Source organism: Canis aureus, chromosome 23, assembly GCF_053574225.1.
Source record: "Canis aureus isolate CA01 chromosome 23, VMU_Caureus_v.1.0, whole genome shotgun sequence".
Classification (NCBI taxonomy): domain Eukaryota; kingdom Metazoa; phylum Chordata; class Mammalia; order Carnivora; family Canidae; genus Canis; species Canis aureus.
In genome coordinates this window covers 18,559,553-18,578,002 of record NC_135633.1, presented here as the reverse complement: position 1 = coordinate 18,578,002, position 18,450 = coordinate 18,559,553, and the positions used below count along the sequence as shown (strand labels likewise).

Here is an 18,450-nt window from a genome sequence, read left to right as displayed (position 1 = left end):
CTTGCTTTTTTTTTTTTTTTTTTTTGCATGTGGATGTATAGTTGTTCCAGCACCATTTGTTGAAAATACTTTTCTCCGTTGTATATTGCCTTTGTTCCTTTGTCAAAGATCAGATGACTACATTTGTGTGGTCTATTTCTGGGCTCTCTATTTATCTGCCCATTCTTTGGTCAATACCACACTGACACTGACTTGATTACTATAGTTTTATAGTAAGTATTGGAGTCAAATAGTGTCAGCCCTCCAACTTTGTTCTTTTCCATTAACATTGTGTTGGTTTTTCTGGGTCTTTGCCTCTTCATATAAAGCTTTAGTATCAGTTCGCTAATATCCACAAAATAACTTGCTGAGGTTTTGGCTGGGATTGTGTTGAGTCCATAGATCATTAGGAAGAACTGGATAGCTTATGGAGTTATCCTAACCATGGATATGGAATATCCAGTTATTTAGTTCTTTGATTTCTTTCATCAGTTTTGTAGTTTTCCTCATATATATTTTGTTAGATTTATACCTATTTCATTTTGGGGAGTGCTAATGTAAAAGGTATTGTGTTTTTAATTTTACTTGCTCGTTGATAATATATAAGAAAGCAATTGACCTATGAATATTAACCTTCTATCTTGCAACCTTTGTATAATCACTTACTAGTTCCAGGAAGTTTTTGGGTTTTATCAATTCTTATGGATTTTGTACTTAGACAATCATGTCATCTGTAAAGTTTTATTTCTTCCTTCCCAAGCTGTACGCCTTTTATTTCCTTCTCTTGTTATTGCATTAGCTAGAATTTGTAGTATGATGTTGTAAAGTGATGAGAGAGGGTATCCTTGCCTTGTTCCTTCTCTTAACAGGAAAGCTTCTGTTTAAGTATAATGTTCGCTGTAGGTTTCTGTAGATATTCTTTATAAAGTTGAAGGATTTCTCCTCTATTCCTAGTTTACTGAGAGGTGTTTTTTTTTTTTTTTTTTTTTTTTAATCATAATTGAGTGTTGGGTTGTGTCAAATGCTTTTTCTGCATCTATTGATAGGATCATGTCATTTTTTTTCTTTAGCCTGTTTGCTGTGATAGATTTCATTGATTTTTGAATGTTCAATCAGCTTTGCATACCTGAGAATAAATTCCACTTGGTTGTACTTGAACTTACTTACATCCTTTAATACTAACAGTAAAATCAATAAGTTTAGGTTAGGTTTGTAGATTTAAAAAGACGTTTTTACTAGCCAAAAAACCCATTAAGAACTCCTAAAACCTCAACCTTATTAATTTAATGTAATTTAATTATAATTTTTTCCAATAATTTTTAGAACAAGCCCTCCTTCATGAATTTTTCTCTTTATGAATTTTAATCTCTCAATTTGTCAACATTTGTATACTTTCAGGGCCTGAATTTTAATCTCTCAATTTGTCAATATTTGTATACTTTCAGGGCCCCATCTAAGTACCCATACATTTTTTTTCTTTCTCCTTTTTTCTTCACACACACATGCACACACAGATAATTTGGTACCCATATTTTATGATGAAACTGTTATAAAACAGTAGTCTCATAACAGAGTACCAAATGTCTTTGTATCTTCAAGTTTATCATATAGCAAAAGAAGAGGAGAGAAACACTGGTGTTTTAAAAATTATTTTTATTATTACATTCCAAAGAGAACATAGGAGGAAAAAAGCCAGTTATCTAATAACTGTTATACCTTTCAGAGAGAGGCACCCAGAAAAGAACTCCAGTTTTAGTTCAAAGCTGCACACATTAGAGCTCAAACAGCTGCCTCTCCACCTGACCGGAAATGTTGACAAATGTGTGTATGTCACCAATCCAGAGACGCTTGAGGTTAAAAGAAAATTCCTTTATTGCAAATGTCCAAGTTCTTAGGATTCATCTTTAAAGATACTAGAAGATGAGAAAGACCACACACACCAGACTATGTTTAGTCATTAGAGTAAACTAGCAAATTGCTAGTTTGTTCTAGGATGCATTGCATCAGACATCACAGTACATGAGGAAAATCTGCATTTTATGAAGAGCCACCAGGTAGTTCAAATCCACTTTATCATGAAGTGCAGCCACAGGCCAACCAAATACCTAGATAATATAGTCAGTGCAAAATTCAAATGGGTAAGTCAGGGCTTTGATGAGGCTGGCTACACTGCAAAATAGAAATGAAACTTGAAAATAGAATGTTAAGTCTATTTACAAAAGTTTGTTTAGTAAAGTGACTTGAGAAAAGTTATGTTAGCCACTTCCCACGCATCCCTCCCCTTCCCTGCCAGGAAAAAAAGAAAGAAAAACACCTGAAAATTATCTTGAAAACCAAGTTAAAACTGTGTGGTGAAAAAGAGAGTGCTTGTTCCGGGTAAAGGACTTCAAGATAATTTACAGGCAGACTTATTTTTATTAGTAAAAGTCACAAATAGGAAAAAGGTTAATTGGCTGATTTTGAGGTGTGTGCTTTTAAAAATGTCTGTATTAATATGTTAACAAGAAAAGAAAATACCAAGCACATTTTTGTCTCCCAATTCTGAATTTGCCAGCAAGAGTTGGTGAAATCAGCAGGGTATTAAAACAAAACCCAGGAAAACTCAGTCAATTTTTTTCAGTTGTCTGCCTCATTTCTTTCTAATCACCTTCAATTGATTTCCAGTTAGCTGAGGACAACATGACGGTCAAAGACGGATTTTCGCTGCTCTTGAACTTGAAGCTTCCAGCGCTGCTGTGCATACTCTACCTTATTCAGCACATTGGCTCGACTGCGGGAGCGGGCCAGCACATCATGGGCGTTTGCAAAAGGCTGGTGATCCTGAAAGTCCAAGAATGGAGAACATCAGAGATGGCATGATCAGTGTAAAACACACACACAATACAGTAATTATCCAGCCACAGATGGGGGCATCTGGACTTCACAAACAACAGACCATCTTTTTGGCCAAGCACTCCTAGGCACTCACGTGCCAGAAGTAGAATGAACTCAAATACAGAAATAGGTGGTTCAAGTCGTTTGAGTGATGAGGAGGTTATTTGTGAAATGTTTCCACAAGTCATCATTTCCAAAGACATTTCCCTTAAGAAGCATGGACCAAGACAAAGACAGTGGTCATTTATGTTAAAGACCAGCCTTCCCTGACAACTAGGGGGAAAAATCTATCTTCATGTTAATATCCATGTTACAGATAGGGAAAGTAGAGCTTTTCCTTGCTGAATTCGATACTATATAGCTAATCTGGCAGAGGAAAAACTTGTCTTAATTTCCTGACTCCCATTATACTAGAATTATTACTTGCCACCTTGGGGCCACATTCACCCTTGGGAGAAGAGTTGATAGGATCTTGTCTTTTAATAATTCCCTGCACCTTGAACACATACACTAAATGGACTGATTTCCAAAATCCTTTTCATTTCCACCTCCCCCAATCTGTAATGAAGAGACACAGCTTAAGCGCTACCATCACCCTCTATTACTAAGGACAGTAAGGATTTATTACATCAGCATTTTTATTAAACACCTGAATCTTTCACTGCTGAGCACTCAGGGTTTCCATGTTAGTTGCTGCCTTAAGAAAGAGGCTATTGAAGGGTTACCCAGGTATCTGTGTAGAAAACCAACCTAACCTGGTCAAAGTAAACCAATGCCACTGATGTTTGTAGTCATGACACAGGAAACCACCATGCTAATCTACCTATGAATGAGGATATAAACACAGCTGCCTAAATGACAAAAAGCATTCAATACTAATTTATTGCTTTTGTTTGCCTTTTCCTTGATCTCTTTTTCCTGAACCTTGTCAGCAAAGCTTCTAAATGTTCTAACATAGGATCCAAGTCACAAGTTGCACCTCTTATATTAAACCTTGCCTCAAAGAAAGAAATATTGTTTTGCTGTGTATGTTTGCAAAAGCTCTATTATATATCCAAGGCAGGAGTCAGCATGTCTATAGAAAGCCAAACACAACCACATAACTATATATACAACTTTAACTGTGTGGAATTACAACACCTGGTCTTCTTTTTATAGTAGGACACTTATACAATGTCTACATTTCAAAGACATCAAAAAGTTTTCTCTAAGGAATCTTCCCGGTCTTTACTGAAATTTCCTCAACTTTTTGCTTAATATAGGTAACAGCTTGTTACAAGAGAGGCAAACAGCAAGACCCATGTTTTTAAATTTTTAACCTTACAAATGAAAATAACAAAAAAAATTCCATAAAGTTCAAAATGTTTCAAAGATTTAAGAAAAAAATTTAAGAACAAGGAAGGCTAAAGCTGTTGGATTACTTGATTTCGCATAAGGAAATAAACTGATCTGAGGTCATCTAACAAATGAACACACGACTTAGTTCATCTCACCTTGACTTGGTGTTATATCATCTCAACACACTGATTTTGTTCAAGTAGATTAAAACAACTCTATGGGAATATGGTGCTTCAATGAACTTGTATATAAAATAGTATTACCATTAGTTTGTTTTGACATAAACAAGACTGGGAAGAAGGATGTACTTTATCAGCAGAGCAGCTCTCAATTTCATAGTCCTGTTATCTGCCCTTCAGGGTAGGGGGAGAAAAATTTTCCTAAGGAACAAAGTTAAAGGGCTAAACAAACCAGTTAATCCTTTTGGTCCATTTTCCACCTATCAAAACAAGAATGAACTAGCTGCTCATGGTCATGGATGCTAGAAGAATGCAAATAGAGATTTACCCTTTTTATATGTTTGTTCTTTTTACACCTGATAAAATTACAATAAATACAAAACATGTTTTAATGCTTTGATAATAGCAATGATGTGTCATGGATATATGATACAATAAATATTGTGACTACTTACAGTGAACTTAACTATTTGTACTCTCACTTGATTTAAAATGCTCTACAGTGAATAAAAATGAAACTGAGAATTTAAGAAAAACATTTTTAAAAGCACATAAATACTAAAGAATTCGCAGATAAGCAACAATTGTAGAAATTTATTTTTGTACAGAGTTGTTACTCTGTATAAATTCATAGCTAAAGGTTAGAAAAATCTCTCCCTGCCCAGCATCAATTCAATAGATATCCAAGAATTAGCCAGACTTGTCAGAGACAATGTTTTCAGTTAATATATGTACAGAATGAATCACTGAACAAAAGGATTATTAAGCACATGACCCCACCAATCAAATGCCTTTCCTACACATTTTCATCTACACATGTGTGCATCCATTTCTTTTGTTCTATGTGTATTACATTAATATTGTTTATTTCTAAAATCAGGAACTAAATATTTAATACTATAAAGAATATAGTTTAAGTCAGACTTTCTATGTGCCTATTATGAAATGGTTTATGTGGCCTTTTTTTTAAAAAAAAGATTTTATTTATTGAGACACAGAGAGAGAGAGAGGCAGAGACACAGGCAGAGGGAGAAGCAGGCTCCACGCTGGGCGCCCGACATGGGACTCGATCCCAGGGCTCCAGGATCATACCCCTGGCTGTAGGCGGCACTAAACCACTGCGCCACCGGGGCTGCCCATTTATATGGCCTTTGACGCATAACATTTTATATGTTAGTTCTCAACTGGGAGTGATTTTGTCCCCCGAAAACATTTAGCAATATCTGTGGACACTTATCATCATGGTTGGGATGACAGGCGCTACTGGAATCTAGTGGGTAGAGGTCAGGGATGCTGCTAAATGTCCTAAAATGAATAGGATAACTCCCCACAACAAAGAATTATCCAAGCTAAAGTGTCAATGCTGTTGAGGCTGAGAAAAATCTGTCGTATGTGAATGAAAATAGCATGGGAACAGTATTTGAGACTCTAATGCTTCTGGTACAAAACCTCCTGTCCTTTAGCTCTCTTTCCCCATTCACCCCATAGGCCTTGTTTCTGACCACATCAGATCTCCAGTCTTGACCTTTCTCTCCCAGCCTATCAATAATCCCCTCCTGGAACTCCTCAAAAATTAACAGGCATTTCTTACATGATTAAAAATAAAAGGTGGAAACATACTATAATTAGTCATTTCTTTTACTATCTGTTTCTGTTTATCTCTTTATTCCTACTACCCAGCAGAGGACCTGATACAGAGAAGTTACTCATTATGTGTTGGTTGAATTAATAAGGAAGCAAGGAAAAAAGAGGCAAACAGAGGTGCTTCTATGAAAGTTCTTGATAAGACACAAATGAAATCTTGCCCAAATAAATTGGATATTCATAATTGATATTCATATGACAACAATGTATTGATTAAAAAGCAGGCTCTGTTTTTAGTAATAACCCAAGCCATCCAGTCAGGATTCCCTCTAATCTTTTACCAACAGTTCCACAAGACATTCCAGAGTAAAAGGACTTCTGACTTTGGTTAGCCCGGGCTCACCCTGGCTTTAGCTTTTGGAATTGGTTCTTGAAACTCTACTGAATTTTATCTATTTTGAGGAACGTAAGCCAATAAAGTAATCCAAAATAAAAAGTAATTTCTAAAAATAATTATATGTAGAATAACAAAACAGTGGAAAATTGGAAAATAGGCCCAAACAGGATAATGATAAAACAATATAATGCTCTAAGCTATACTGAATAACAAGCTTGTGGACTATGTCAATAACTAGATTTTTTTTTTTAATTACCAGACATTTTTTAATGAAGTAATGTTAACACAAAAAGGAGACCACAAAACAATTTATACACTGATTATACCAACTATATGTATAAATAGAAATGTGTTTTTAAGATAGGAAGAGAATCAGGAATGCTGGTTTTTTCTCTAAAGATCACAGGTTTTTTTAATTTTTTTTTTTAAAGAAGGAGTAGAAAAATGTAAAACATCACCAGGTTATCAAGCTGCACTTCATTAAGAAAAGAACACCGTCTTCATGTTTCCCTTCACTAAAACCTCTTTGCCTTCTAATATATTTGGTCATGCTGACAGGAATAGTACTCAGGCAAGAGCTTGGGGAGAAATCTATCTCACAAGTGTTTCTCAGTGTTTCTCAGGGAAAGGCAATGAAAATTGTGCCCTTGATACTAAAGGGCAAAGCCTATACAGCACACTCACCAAGGATCGTTAATTTAGACCACCATTTTGATGGCTATCCAGAGTAATTTCCTCATGAAGAGATATATACTAAAATTAGAACAGTCCTTTGCTTCTCTAGTTGATAATCTGCTCCAGCACATGAACATCTATATACAACTACTTTTCACTTGCTGTTTACATCAGATGATGACAAATACTGCCATACACAGCTAGGGAATGCCAAGTACTTACCCCAACATCATCATCGCTCTGTATCAATTGTGAGTGTCCAAACAGGCGTCTCTTCAGTATGGGTTCAACCAGGGTAAGGTACACCATGTACAGAAGTAGAAGGCCCAAAATGGAGAGATAGATTATAATGGTAACCTAAAGGAAGTTGAAAATAAGTTACATCTCTGTTTGAGGCAAAAAATCAGAGTTCTGTGTAATAATAGTGAAGCCATGGTGAAGACTGATTTTTCTGCTAAGCATATAGGATTCCTATACAAACCAAATTCCAACATAAACAAACTCAACTCTTCACCAAAATATTATTTAAAGATAAAGAGAAAAAATGTGTTTTGTCTTTGAGATCTTATTGCAAGTCTTCAGAACTCCATCTTCACCTACTGCTAATCATTTGTCACCACTGCTAGCATACCAAATTTTTTTTCACCTGAATATAGTGTCCTAGATTCAGCAGTACTGTGTTTAGACAACTTAAAGGAACCCTAACAAAAAAAGGTAATTCAGATGAATTTCAACAGAACACTCTTTTAGATCAACTTAGATATACAAAAATACATTTAAAGCCAGTGATTTTCCTGAGATCTTGATCTGTGTGCTGTCAAAAAGTACAGTGTGACACCCTTCTCCCCCGACCTCTAGAATGGCTATAATTAAAGCCAGACAGTACCAAATCTTAGCAAGGATGTGGCAAAACTGAACCCTCAAACATTGCTGGTGGGAATGAAAATGGTACAACTATTTTGGAAAACAATATGGCAGTCTCTTAAAAAGTTAAAATAAACTTACCTCTCTAAGGAATCTACCTGACAGGAAAACATATATCCACACAAAGACATGTGCACAAATATTTATGGCAGCATTATTCATAATAGTAAAAATCTGGAAATAACTCAAATGTCCATCAACTTTTGAATGGATCATACAAATGTGTTATATTCGTATAATAAAATGATATTCAGCAACAAAAAGGAATTAAATACTGATAACATGCTGCAACATGGATAAACCTCAAAAACATTATGCTAGGTGAAAGAAACCAGTCACAGAAGACCACATGTTGTATGACTCTACTTATATGAAATATCTAGATCTGTAGAGACACAAAGCAGCATAGTGATTGTCTAAGGCTAGGGGTGGGAATGAGATTAACTGTAAATGGGAATGAGGGGTAATGGGAATGTTGTAACACTGAATTTTTTAAAAATTGTTTTAAATTTCCTATAATGTATTCAGTTACACACTTAACAGTGAGTGGCTTTTAGGGTCTGTAAATTACACATCAAAAACTTAGCTGAATAATAAAAAAAGTACAGTGAGTATTTCTTTACAGGATAGCACCTTGCTGGAGCAGAAACTCTCCCACGGAAATCTTTGTAACTGTTACAGCTGATCATTCCAGATTTCCCATGAGGCCTTTTCTCAGGAGAAATGAATGGGAAGCTCCATATAAAAAAATTGGGGGGAAAACTGTTAGCCACTATAAAAAAGTAATTGAACTCATTAGAGGTCAAATGGTGATGAGAGTGATCTACCTTTTATTTCCTATAGGAAATACAGGAAATGTTAGAATCCATAAGTGATAGTTCTAGAATAAAGTAGTCTCTCTCTCTCTCTCTCTCTCTCTCTCTCTCTATATATATATATATATATATATATATATATATATTTTTTTTTTTTTTTTTTTTTTCCCTCAGGTCTGAGAGGGTAGGAAGAAGAGGGCCTAGACATGCTGTTTTCTCCCTAGCTTCTGGCATATGTGGCCCACAGAAAAGCTGGAATAGCTTTCAGGATGTGCTAATTACACATAGGGCATTTTTGTGCCATTTCACATATCACACCTCTGTTAATATGTTCTAATTACTCCCCAAAGCATCTCAGTGAGACAGGCAGAGAGCAGACCCACTGTTCTGGGGCTATTGTTGAGGATGAGGAAGGAAGGGGTTAGTGGATGGTAAGGAGAGGAGGGAAGAATAGTTGAGTGACTGAAATAGAATTCAGATGTCCAAAATTTTCTTTCTTGTCTAGATACCATCAAGAACTATTCCATAAGCAGGGGCGCCTGGGTGGCTCAGTCAGTTAAACAGCTGCCTTCAGCTTAGGTCTTGATGCCGGGGTCCTGGGATTGAACCATATCTTGGGCTCCATGCTCAGTGGCAAGTCTGCTTCTCCTTCTGCCCCTCTCCCCTGTTCATGCTCTCTCAAATAAATAAATAAAATCTTAAAAAAAAAAAAAAAATTCCCAAAGCAGAAAAGTTCTTTTTTTTTCTTACCTTGATTGTAACAGAGCTTCTTTCCTCATATTTGCATTCACAGCGTAGACAGTAGGCTTCTACATCAGGCCCTCGCACAGGCATGGGATCCACAACATGAAGGCAATCGCTGAGAAAACAAGGATAAAATATTGCTTCAGCCTACCTGGATTTTCTATACTGATCAAAACTTTTCTATGATCCAGAATAATCACTGAGCTTAAGAACTTAAGGAACAAATAATAAGGGAAGTAAAATCATCGCTCTCTCAATATTAGCAATTTGGTGAGATTTAACAGTCTAAGAACCATAAAGACTCAAGTAGTAGCAATTTTCAAAAGTGCTGCTGTTAACAGTTAAAAATGCACCTGAAAAAATCTCAAATGGGATCGAAAACTACTTAGCACATCAAGTTATATTTAGACTTGTTCATTTACCAAGAAAAATTGCTTTAAATGATTTAATGTATCTTGATGCATTGTTCAAATATCTCTTTTAAGAATTAACATCAATCTTAACTGCCATAGGGTGGTATATGAATGGCTAATCACACTGAATAGTTGCTAAATTCTGAAACTCGAAACTGAGCATTCAAAGGTGCAGAAAGAAATAATTACTTTTGCAGAAAGGAAAAAATTACTTTTCTCAATGAGCAAAAGTCTATTGAAAATGCATGGAGAAATAGGATTGGGACAACAAAAATATTTAAAAATGAAAACTGATTACCCAGAAGGAGTACAAAAAAATAATAAAAGATTAAATGTTTTTGTTGTTGGATGTTCTTTATTTTTTCTCCCATTTTCTAGGGCACTTATTTATTATGGCTTATGAAAAAAATAATTCTATCAAAAAAACCTTTTCCCAGAAATCTGTCAATTCTAGGAAATAATTAAATTATGACTTTCCCCAACTATTAAGAGCCTACTACTCTGTTCACTTTCAGCAAAAATAGGCACACTTTCCTGTTCTGTCAACTGCTGTGCAATTTTCTTTTATCATCTCTTCCATAGGCACTTTGGGCTGCCTCAAGAACTCTATGATCACATCCTGTCTCACCCCACCCATCTTTCTTGAGGGCACCCAATGCTCTAGGCTATGTCTTCCCTTTGCCCAGCAAAATCTACATTTTCATGTCCCATTCCCTCTGAGCTGTGACATGACAGAAAACCCAAACTTTCATAAATGATAAAAATTCAATCAGTTATCCCTAACAGGTAATTTAATTTTAACAAAGAGGGGCACCTGGATGGCTCAGTGGTTTAGTGTTTGCCTTTGTCTCAGGGCATGATCCTGGGGTCCCGGGATCGAGTCCCACGTCGGGCTCCCTGCTTGGAGCCTGCTTCTCCCTCTGCCTGTGTCTCTGCCTCTCTCTCTCTCCCTCTCTCTCTGTGTCTCTCATGAATAAATAAATACAATCTTTTAAAAAATAATAATTTTGGGCAGCCGGGTGGCCCAGTGGTTTAGCGCCGCCTTCCACCCGGGTGTGATCCTGGAGCCCCGGGATCGAGTCCCACGTCAGGTTCCCTGCATGGAGCCTGCTTCTCCCTCTGCCTATGCCTCTGCCTTTCTCTCAGTGTCTGCCATAAATAAATTAAAAAAAAAAAGTTTTTTAAATAATAATTTTAACAAAGATACTAATGAAAAAATAAGCCTCAACTGGTAGTATGGTAAGGTCCCACAACTCACACCATACAAATCTGTTATCTGTTCCAAACATAAAGAAGACCAGGAATGTTTCCAGCTGGTTACAGGCATAAAATGGGCATAGAAGCTAATGTCCCATTCAATCATATAGGTTATCCAGACCAACACTTTCAGAGAGGTCACCTGCACAAGATCACAGAGTAGATTAGAAGCCAGGGTTTCTACCACCTAGGTCAGCTCCTCTGTATTTCTCTGAACCTCAGGAAAACAAGACTTATCTCCTAGTTTCCTGTTTCAGCTTCAGAGGTCTTCATAACAATAGCTTAGAATTACTTGGGGAACTATGTGTTGAGTATTGAGTGTTTCTTTTTAAAGTACAGATATAGTTTAATAACAAGGAGATATTGAGCATTATGCAAAAGTTGTGCAGGATAGGAGAGGAAGGTTCATTCTGGCTGGCTAGTCAGTCATAAATACAGAACCCAGAGCCAGAACTTGACCACTCTGGGAACTAGGCAATACCTCCCCCTAGTGCCACAATAAGGATATTGTCAGCTAACCTCACAACCCAAGCATAAACCAGAGAACTCAAACTTTTCCTCAGTCAGACAGCATTAAGTCAATAAAGAATTAGAGTTAACAATGGGACAAAATGGAAGCCAGAAGATAAAACTCCATCTAGGACCAAATAGATGTTGGACACTTTGTAAAGGCATAACATTCTGATTAATCATAACTTGCTTACTCTTCTAAAAACAGTTAACAGTTGAGAACCTATCTCAGGTAAAAGGATGAGCTACAGGAAGGAAGAGGGGAAGAAAAATCACAAACAAGCCTTGTTTTCAACTGTTTATTCTCAAAGCTCCCTGTTTTGACCAATAACCAGAGTGTATGGTATATGGCTCTGTTGGAACCTGGAATCGTAAAATGTCAGTGAAAAGATCAGTGCTAACCACGTGAACAGTGAGTTCACCTGCTGCTCAACTAAAAAGCATCACATTCTATTACTGATAATAAACTAAATGTAGGTATTTCATATATCTGGAAAATGTATAGGAATAACTTTAAAAACGTATGAGTTTTCTTGTATCATAAAAGTAACTTGATTACATAAAATCTGTAAGAATATAGCTAAACCTCTGTAATATGAGACAATTTAAAGTGGAACACAAGTTCATAAGAAGCTTTCAAAAATGTAGTTATTAAATATCAGATTCAACCTAAATGTTTACCATGGGAAGAACAGACAATGGCATCAGAATAAAGAAACATGCTCAAAAGCTGACTTTTCTTTTTCAAAGTCAACTTGAAATACTGTAACCAAATGAATTTAATTTTGCTTTCAAAGTTTTGCTTGCTATTTAGCTGTGAAATTGGGTACATGTGCAAGTTCCTAGCATTTGGAGCTATTTTTCTTGTATGCCTATCCCAGCAATCTTCCACCATGTTTACAAATCATAAATCATAATAGCATGAGAAGGAGCCCATCCATCCTATCCATCCTACTACAAACAACTGCTTCCCAATCATTTTATGCTATATGTAGAAAAGCTATCATTTGTAAGGTCCATAAATAGAGAATGCTGGTGGTGGCTAGTGAGTCAAGAGCCCAGTCCTCAGAGGACTGCTTGACTACCCCAAAGGCTGAGGGAGCAACTTCTTGACATACCTATATCCATGGCACACCAAGTGGGAAACTATGATATACATGGCTCATTCCCATTCCTTCCTGAGCCTTCTGACACTTTCAAGCATAGTCTTCTGTATTAGGCAATACATTATCAAAACTTACAAGTTATGAAAATTATAACCCAGATAAATGAGGCCTGTGGACCTTCCAGTGAAAAACAAGAGAGAGGACTAAAATTTAGGAGGGCACGGAAGGTAGCCATGGGCAGTTTAGTGCCACAAACTCAGCTCTGTCCCTTATAAAACCCTCCCTACTTGGGGATCAGTGTTTTGGCTAGATTCCTTTAAGTTTACATCACACATTCAGGGCCTTACTTTCACTTTTTCAAATAGAAGTGGAATTTGACACTTACACTTAAAAAGAAATACAGGTGACCCTTGAATAACAGGGGTTGAACTGTATGGGTCCACTGTACACAATTTTTTTTTCAGTAGATACAGTATACTACTGCAAATGTATTTTCTCTTTCCTATGATTGTCTTAATAACATTTTTTATTCTCTAGTTTACTTTATTGTAAGAGTACAGTATATAATACATGTAACATAAAATATATGTTAATCAACTGTTTTATTGGTAAGGCTTCTGGTCAACAGTAGGCTATTAGCAGTTAAATTTTGAGGTAGTCAAAAGTTATATGAAGATTTTTGACTGTGCCAGGGTCAGGATACCTAAGCCCTACGTTGTTCAAAGGTCAACTGTATTTAAAAAGGAAACAATACATTAGATGAACATTCTGGGCTAACAGTGACAACCACAGAAAAAAATCTGACAGGTATGTCAGTAATCTAGAATACTTACCAATCTTTCTGAGATATGTTCTTATTATAAATATGCCCAGAATTATCTTTATAGGGAGGACAGATACATTTACATCGGACATCCTCGAAATTCTGTAACCAAAATGGAAACTTAGTATAGCTTGTTAACAATATCAATATTTTTAAAAACTGCACCATATACATTTTGCTAAGCGTCCCCTGCCAAATATTCTAAAACTATTCATTTTGAGAGAGAGAAGCTTTTTAAAGCTACAGGTTCTTTTTTGTAATGCTAATGAATCATTATATAGTACACGAAATTATTTTGAAATAATACGTGTATGTGATCTGTGATTTATTAATCACATTTATAGGTCACATGACAAACTATGCTATCTACCTGCCAGTAAAAAAGGCACAATAGACAGATAACTCTGCCTGCAAATAAGGATCTGATTACAAAATTACTCACAAAACAAGTCACAATTCTTCTAACTACTATCTTTCCACCCTTTAGTAGAATGGCATGGATATGGATAAAGGGGGTTGGACCAGGGCTCTACAGAAGGGGTGAAGTTTTAGAGGCACTCAGTTATAACTAGAAAGCAAGTACATAAGGGCAGTAGCTTATGTCTAGCTGAGATCAGTTTGGTCTACCCTCCCCAGGAAACTTTGCTTCTAATCACTGGTAGACAGAGAGGATAACTAATGATAAAGCAAGTTTCAAGAGGTGGAGAAAGTGGTGACTAAATATATGAATACAGGAAATAAGAGAAGCTTCATTAGCAAAGGGGAATTTATCTGAGAGGGCAAGTGGATCATTAGCTCCCGCCCTGCCCCGCCCCCCAAGGCCCACTGTTCCTTTATATGGTGCTATGTCTGGCAGAGCTGTTGACAATGGATTCATTCAGCAACCACTTAGTGAGCATTTGCTCCATGTTGGACCTTGTGCTCAATGAAGTGGATTCAGATAAGTGCAAGACAGGGCTCCTGCCAGTAATCAGGACACACCCTAATGGAGACTGACAGATAAATACATCATTACAATATACTCTTGAAGTGATGACAGGACATATGCAGAGGATGCCAGCAATGTTTTGAAAGACACGAGACTTGCTGCTTTCCCTATTTCTGGTAGGAGGTAGCAAAGATTTCAACAAGAACTCCCGATCAAAACCCCCTGAGCTGTCTGCATTAAACCTGTCTTTCCCAACCTGTCCCATATTATGGATTAAAGCTATTTTTTAAAATGCAAATGTCAATCTGTCTTCCCATCACATTAAGGTAAATTCCTTCCGTTTTCTCCAATAAGGAGCTAGCTCATCAAGGAGGACGCACAAGTGTGTACCAGGGGCAAAGCAGGTCTGGAGGGTGGGAGCATGAAGGGGGCTATAAAGAGCAGCATGAGGAGGCTGGAAGGACCCAGAAGTGGAGCAGGGGAGAGGGCTACAACTTTACCTCCCTGTAGCTTGGGCCCTTCCCTTCCCCACTGAATTATCAGGAAGAAAGAAGGCCAAACAAAGAGGCCAAGAGATCCTGGAGGGAGTTAGGTCAGGATATTAGGCTGGTGGTCCTCTGTGTAGGTCCTATTGGGAAGGCAGGCTGCAAGGAGAGGCAAGTTCCTACACTGGGAAGGGAACCGGTTCAGGGGTGAGTTGAAATGAGTTCCTAAGAGGGAGGCTTTCCGTGAGGTGGGGGCTTCTGGTAATTCTGGCTTAGGGAACGGGGGCGGGGCAGGAAGAGGGCTGTGAGGCAGGTGGAGGGCGCGGTGGGCTTCAGGAGCTTAGGGGTGGAAAGCTAAAGGCTCTCAGAGTTGGAAACGCTGTAAGATTTGAGGCGGTGCCGTCGGCGCTGGGAAGGGGACCGTCTAGGAGGGGGAGGAGCGCGTCCGGGCTGCGGGCGCTGTCGCGGCTGGGCGGAGCTGGGGCGGGGGCGGGGCGGGGCGGGGCAGGGGCGGGAAGGAGGCGGCGCGGCCAGGGCTGGGGGTGCGAGAGCGGCCGGCACTGCCGGAGTGGCGGGGCTGGGGGCGCCGGTGCGATCGGGCGGGGGGCGGCCTGCAGGTCGGGGTGGCAGGGCCGGGAGAGGCGCGGGGAGGGCAGCAGGCCGACAGACGGCTTTCGGCAGGCCGGAGGGGAGGGGCTCCTGTCTGGAGCGAAGGCTGCGCCGACTCACCTTGGCGGCGTCTGACAGCTGCACCAGCAGCAGCACCGAGAGCGCCAGGCAGGACAGGCTGAGCAAGGAGCCAAGCCGAAGGAAGCCTCCCCACACGGTCGCCATCGCTGCCAGGCCCGGCGGTGGCCACAGCCCGGAGCCCCCGCGACCTGGTCCGGGCTGGGGCTCCGGCTCGGGCTCCGGCTCGGGCTCCTCCGCCCGCACTTCCGGCCGGGCCTCGGCGTCACCGGCCGCGCGGGGTCAGCTACGTCACCGTCCGCCCCGGAAACGGTTCCCCGTGCGCAGGCCGCGGAGGCTGCGCGGTGCCGGCGCCCGCCCCGCGAACGCTCGGGCGCGGGAAACCAAGGGGGCGCCCCTGGCGCGGCAGAGCTCCGAGGCGTGAGGCTGTCCTTCCTGGGCGCTGGAGCAGCGGCGGCTGAGGACCTGCAGGGCCCTGGGGAGTCCTCTCGCCCGGGAGACCCCCAGCAACTCCAGCGACCCCTGCGAGCCCGGAGCCGTCCGTCGCCAGGCCCCCGAGGCTGGGGCGAGCCCAAGCGCCCGGGGCGGCTTGCGAGGGCAGGTGGCAGGCGTGGAGGCGGCCACGGGACTGACGGCCGAGCCATGCCTTCCGGGAGGCCTACCCCCAGCCGGAGGGCCGTCCTCCCCGGCACTTGGCCCCTAACCTGCAGCCCCTGCGCCTCCCGGACGCCGCTCGCGGCAGGGCTTCCAACACGCTGGCTTCGGCTTGGTCTCCCCGCTTGCCTCCCGCTGGGGCCTGACCGCCTAGACCCCAGCCTGCTGCACGAACCGCGCGTCAGCGGCGCGGCTGAGTCGGGCCGGGCTAGGTCTGGCTCCGGAACGTGTGGAATTGGCCAAAGAACCGCCCTAGTAGCCTCCTCCGCCCGGGACTCCAGTAGTTGGGGAACTGCGGTGCTACGATCCTATTAAGGGCGGCTGGCCTCGAAGTCAAGAGTTGGGGGAGCGCTGACCGGCCTTGCAAGTGCGGGTCATCCTCTGCAGGTAATTTAGGAGGACCCTGGAGATGGCGCAGTGTCTCCAATTAAAATATTTTTCAGTTAATGAAGACATTGTGGAGCGGGATAGTGGAAAGAATACAGAGCTCATCACCACCACTGCAGATTTGCTGAAGGACTTTGGGCAAAACACTTACCTTTCCTGGGCCTCTGGTTCTTGGTTCACTATGGGGAGATTGAACTCTTATCTATGGATTTCAAATTCTCCCATGTTTCTTAAAATCTTTAAAACAAAAAAGTAGTCTTTTCCTAGTTTTCAGAAATGTTTTAATTAATTACTAGACTCTTCCTTTAACTTAAAAATTTTTTTTAAAGATTTTTAAAAAATTTATTCATGATAGACACAGAGAGGCAGAGACACAGGCAGAGGAAGAAGCAGGCTCCATGCGGGGAGCCCGACGCGGGACTCGATCCCGGGTCTTCAGGATCACGCCCTGGGCTGAAGGCAGCATTAAACCGCCGAGCCACGGGGGCTGCTCCATGTCCAACATGTGGCTATATTTCAGGATCCTGTGAGATCGAGTCACTGCTCTAGGACTGAACCGGTCAGGTGCCCCTCCCGTGTGATTATTGTTGATGCCAGACTCTAACACAAGGTGTCTGATACTATGCCAGATATATTTAGCCCCTTTCAATCCCAAGTGGCAAGTGGTGCCTAGTCCCAGCCAGAATCAGAGGGGTAGGGCTAGATGACCTTTCATCAAAGCCCCTGCAGGCTGTCCCTGTGGAGGTACTGTCACATTAGTGAGATAACAAGTCTTTGTTGTTGGTGTTTTGCTGGCCAAGAACAACTCGGAGGTCAGAATAGTCTGTGAGGCACTGTAGATGTGATTGCTAAAGGCAAGTTTGGGATCAATTTAGGGTTCATTGTCTAGGTCTGATATTTAAGGGTGTGCTCCCTCTGGCTAGAACCTCACAGGTCTTTTCTTCTTCATGATTGAGAGTACAGAGGCTTAAAGTGAATATATATTAATGACTGGTGGGTCTTATCTGCTTATTGGAGAATTAACAAGTGCACTCCTGGAAGCAGCATTTTAGAGTTAGACTGTCCAGTACAGTAGCCACTAGCCACATGTGTCATTGAGCACTTGAAATGTGGCTAATCAGAATTGAGTAAGTGCAAAATATACACTGGATTTCAAAGACTTAGTACAAAAAAAAAAAAAAAAAACCTTAGTATTTTTATATTGCTTAAGGTTGAAATATTTCAGATACATTGGATTAAATTATTAAAATAATTTCATTTGTTTCTTTTTACCTTAAATGCGGCCACTAGAAAATGCAATATTTATGTTAGGCATCAGTGTTCTAGAACATAGACTATAGCTCCCATGAGTGGAGTATAACTGTAAGATGGTTGCCTGGCTAGAGACTGAATGAAGACTCAGGCTTGGGTAAGGAGAAAGAGGACAGAGCTAGAGCCAAGGGTTTGGGGGTGGTGTGTGTCGGCCAAAAAAATGAAAGTAATTTTAGGTGATGCAATAGAAGTTAAAACAACAAAAAAAAGTAGTAAAGCTATTGGTTCCTTTTGTTCTGCCCTGCTCACACCTAAATAACACTTTCCCCTTAGGTAAGGGGTTTTCTAGCTAGAAGAACTTAGCTGACCTATGTGCACTTCCTTCTGTGTTTGTGGAAATATTTCATAACCTCATGGTAAAATTATGTTTTCTAATAGTG

General features: G+C 40.3%; 1 protein-coding gene and 1 long non-coding RNA gene across 3 annotated transcripts; one reads left to right on the top strand and one right to left on the bottom strand.

The window, feature by feature from the left end:
* Positions 1 to 1,615: 1,615 nt before the first annotated feature.
* On the bottom strand, positions 1,616 to 15,987 carry TMEM9B (TMEM9 domain family member B). Of its 2 annotated transcripts, XM_077866566.1 has the most exons (5): positions 15,761 to 15,987; positions 13,629 to 13,720; positions 9,516 to 9,624; positions 7,249 to 7,383; positions 1,616 to 2,799 (listed from the first exon to the last, which is right to left on the bottom strand). In XM_077866566.1, the coding sequence occupies exons 1-5, from the start codon at positions 15,863 to 15,865 to the stop codon at positions 2,644 to 2,646; spliced, it is 597 nt and encodes a 198-aa protein (XP_077722692.1). In that variant the 5' UTR covers positions 15,866 to 15,987; the 3' UTR covers positions 1,616 to 2,643. The 2 variants fall into 2 exon arrangements, with proteins under 2 accessions (XP_077722692.1, XP_077722691.1); XM_077866565.1 differs by lacking the exon at positions 13,629 to 13,720.
* LOC144294717 (uncharacterized) lies at positions 15,625 to 17,968 on the top strand. The gene is made up of 2 exons (XR_013362107.1): positions 15,625 to 16,759; positions 17,115 to 17,968. It is a non-coding gene; the product is annotated as an uncharacterized LOC144294717 (long non-coding RNA).
* The last annotated feature ends 482 nt before the right edge of the window (positions 17,969 to 18,450 follow it).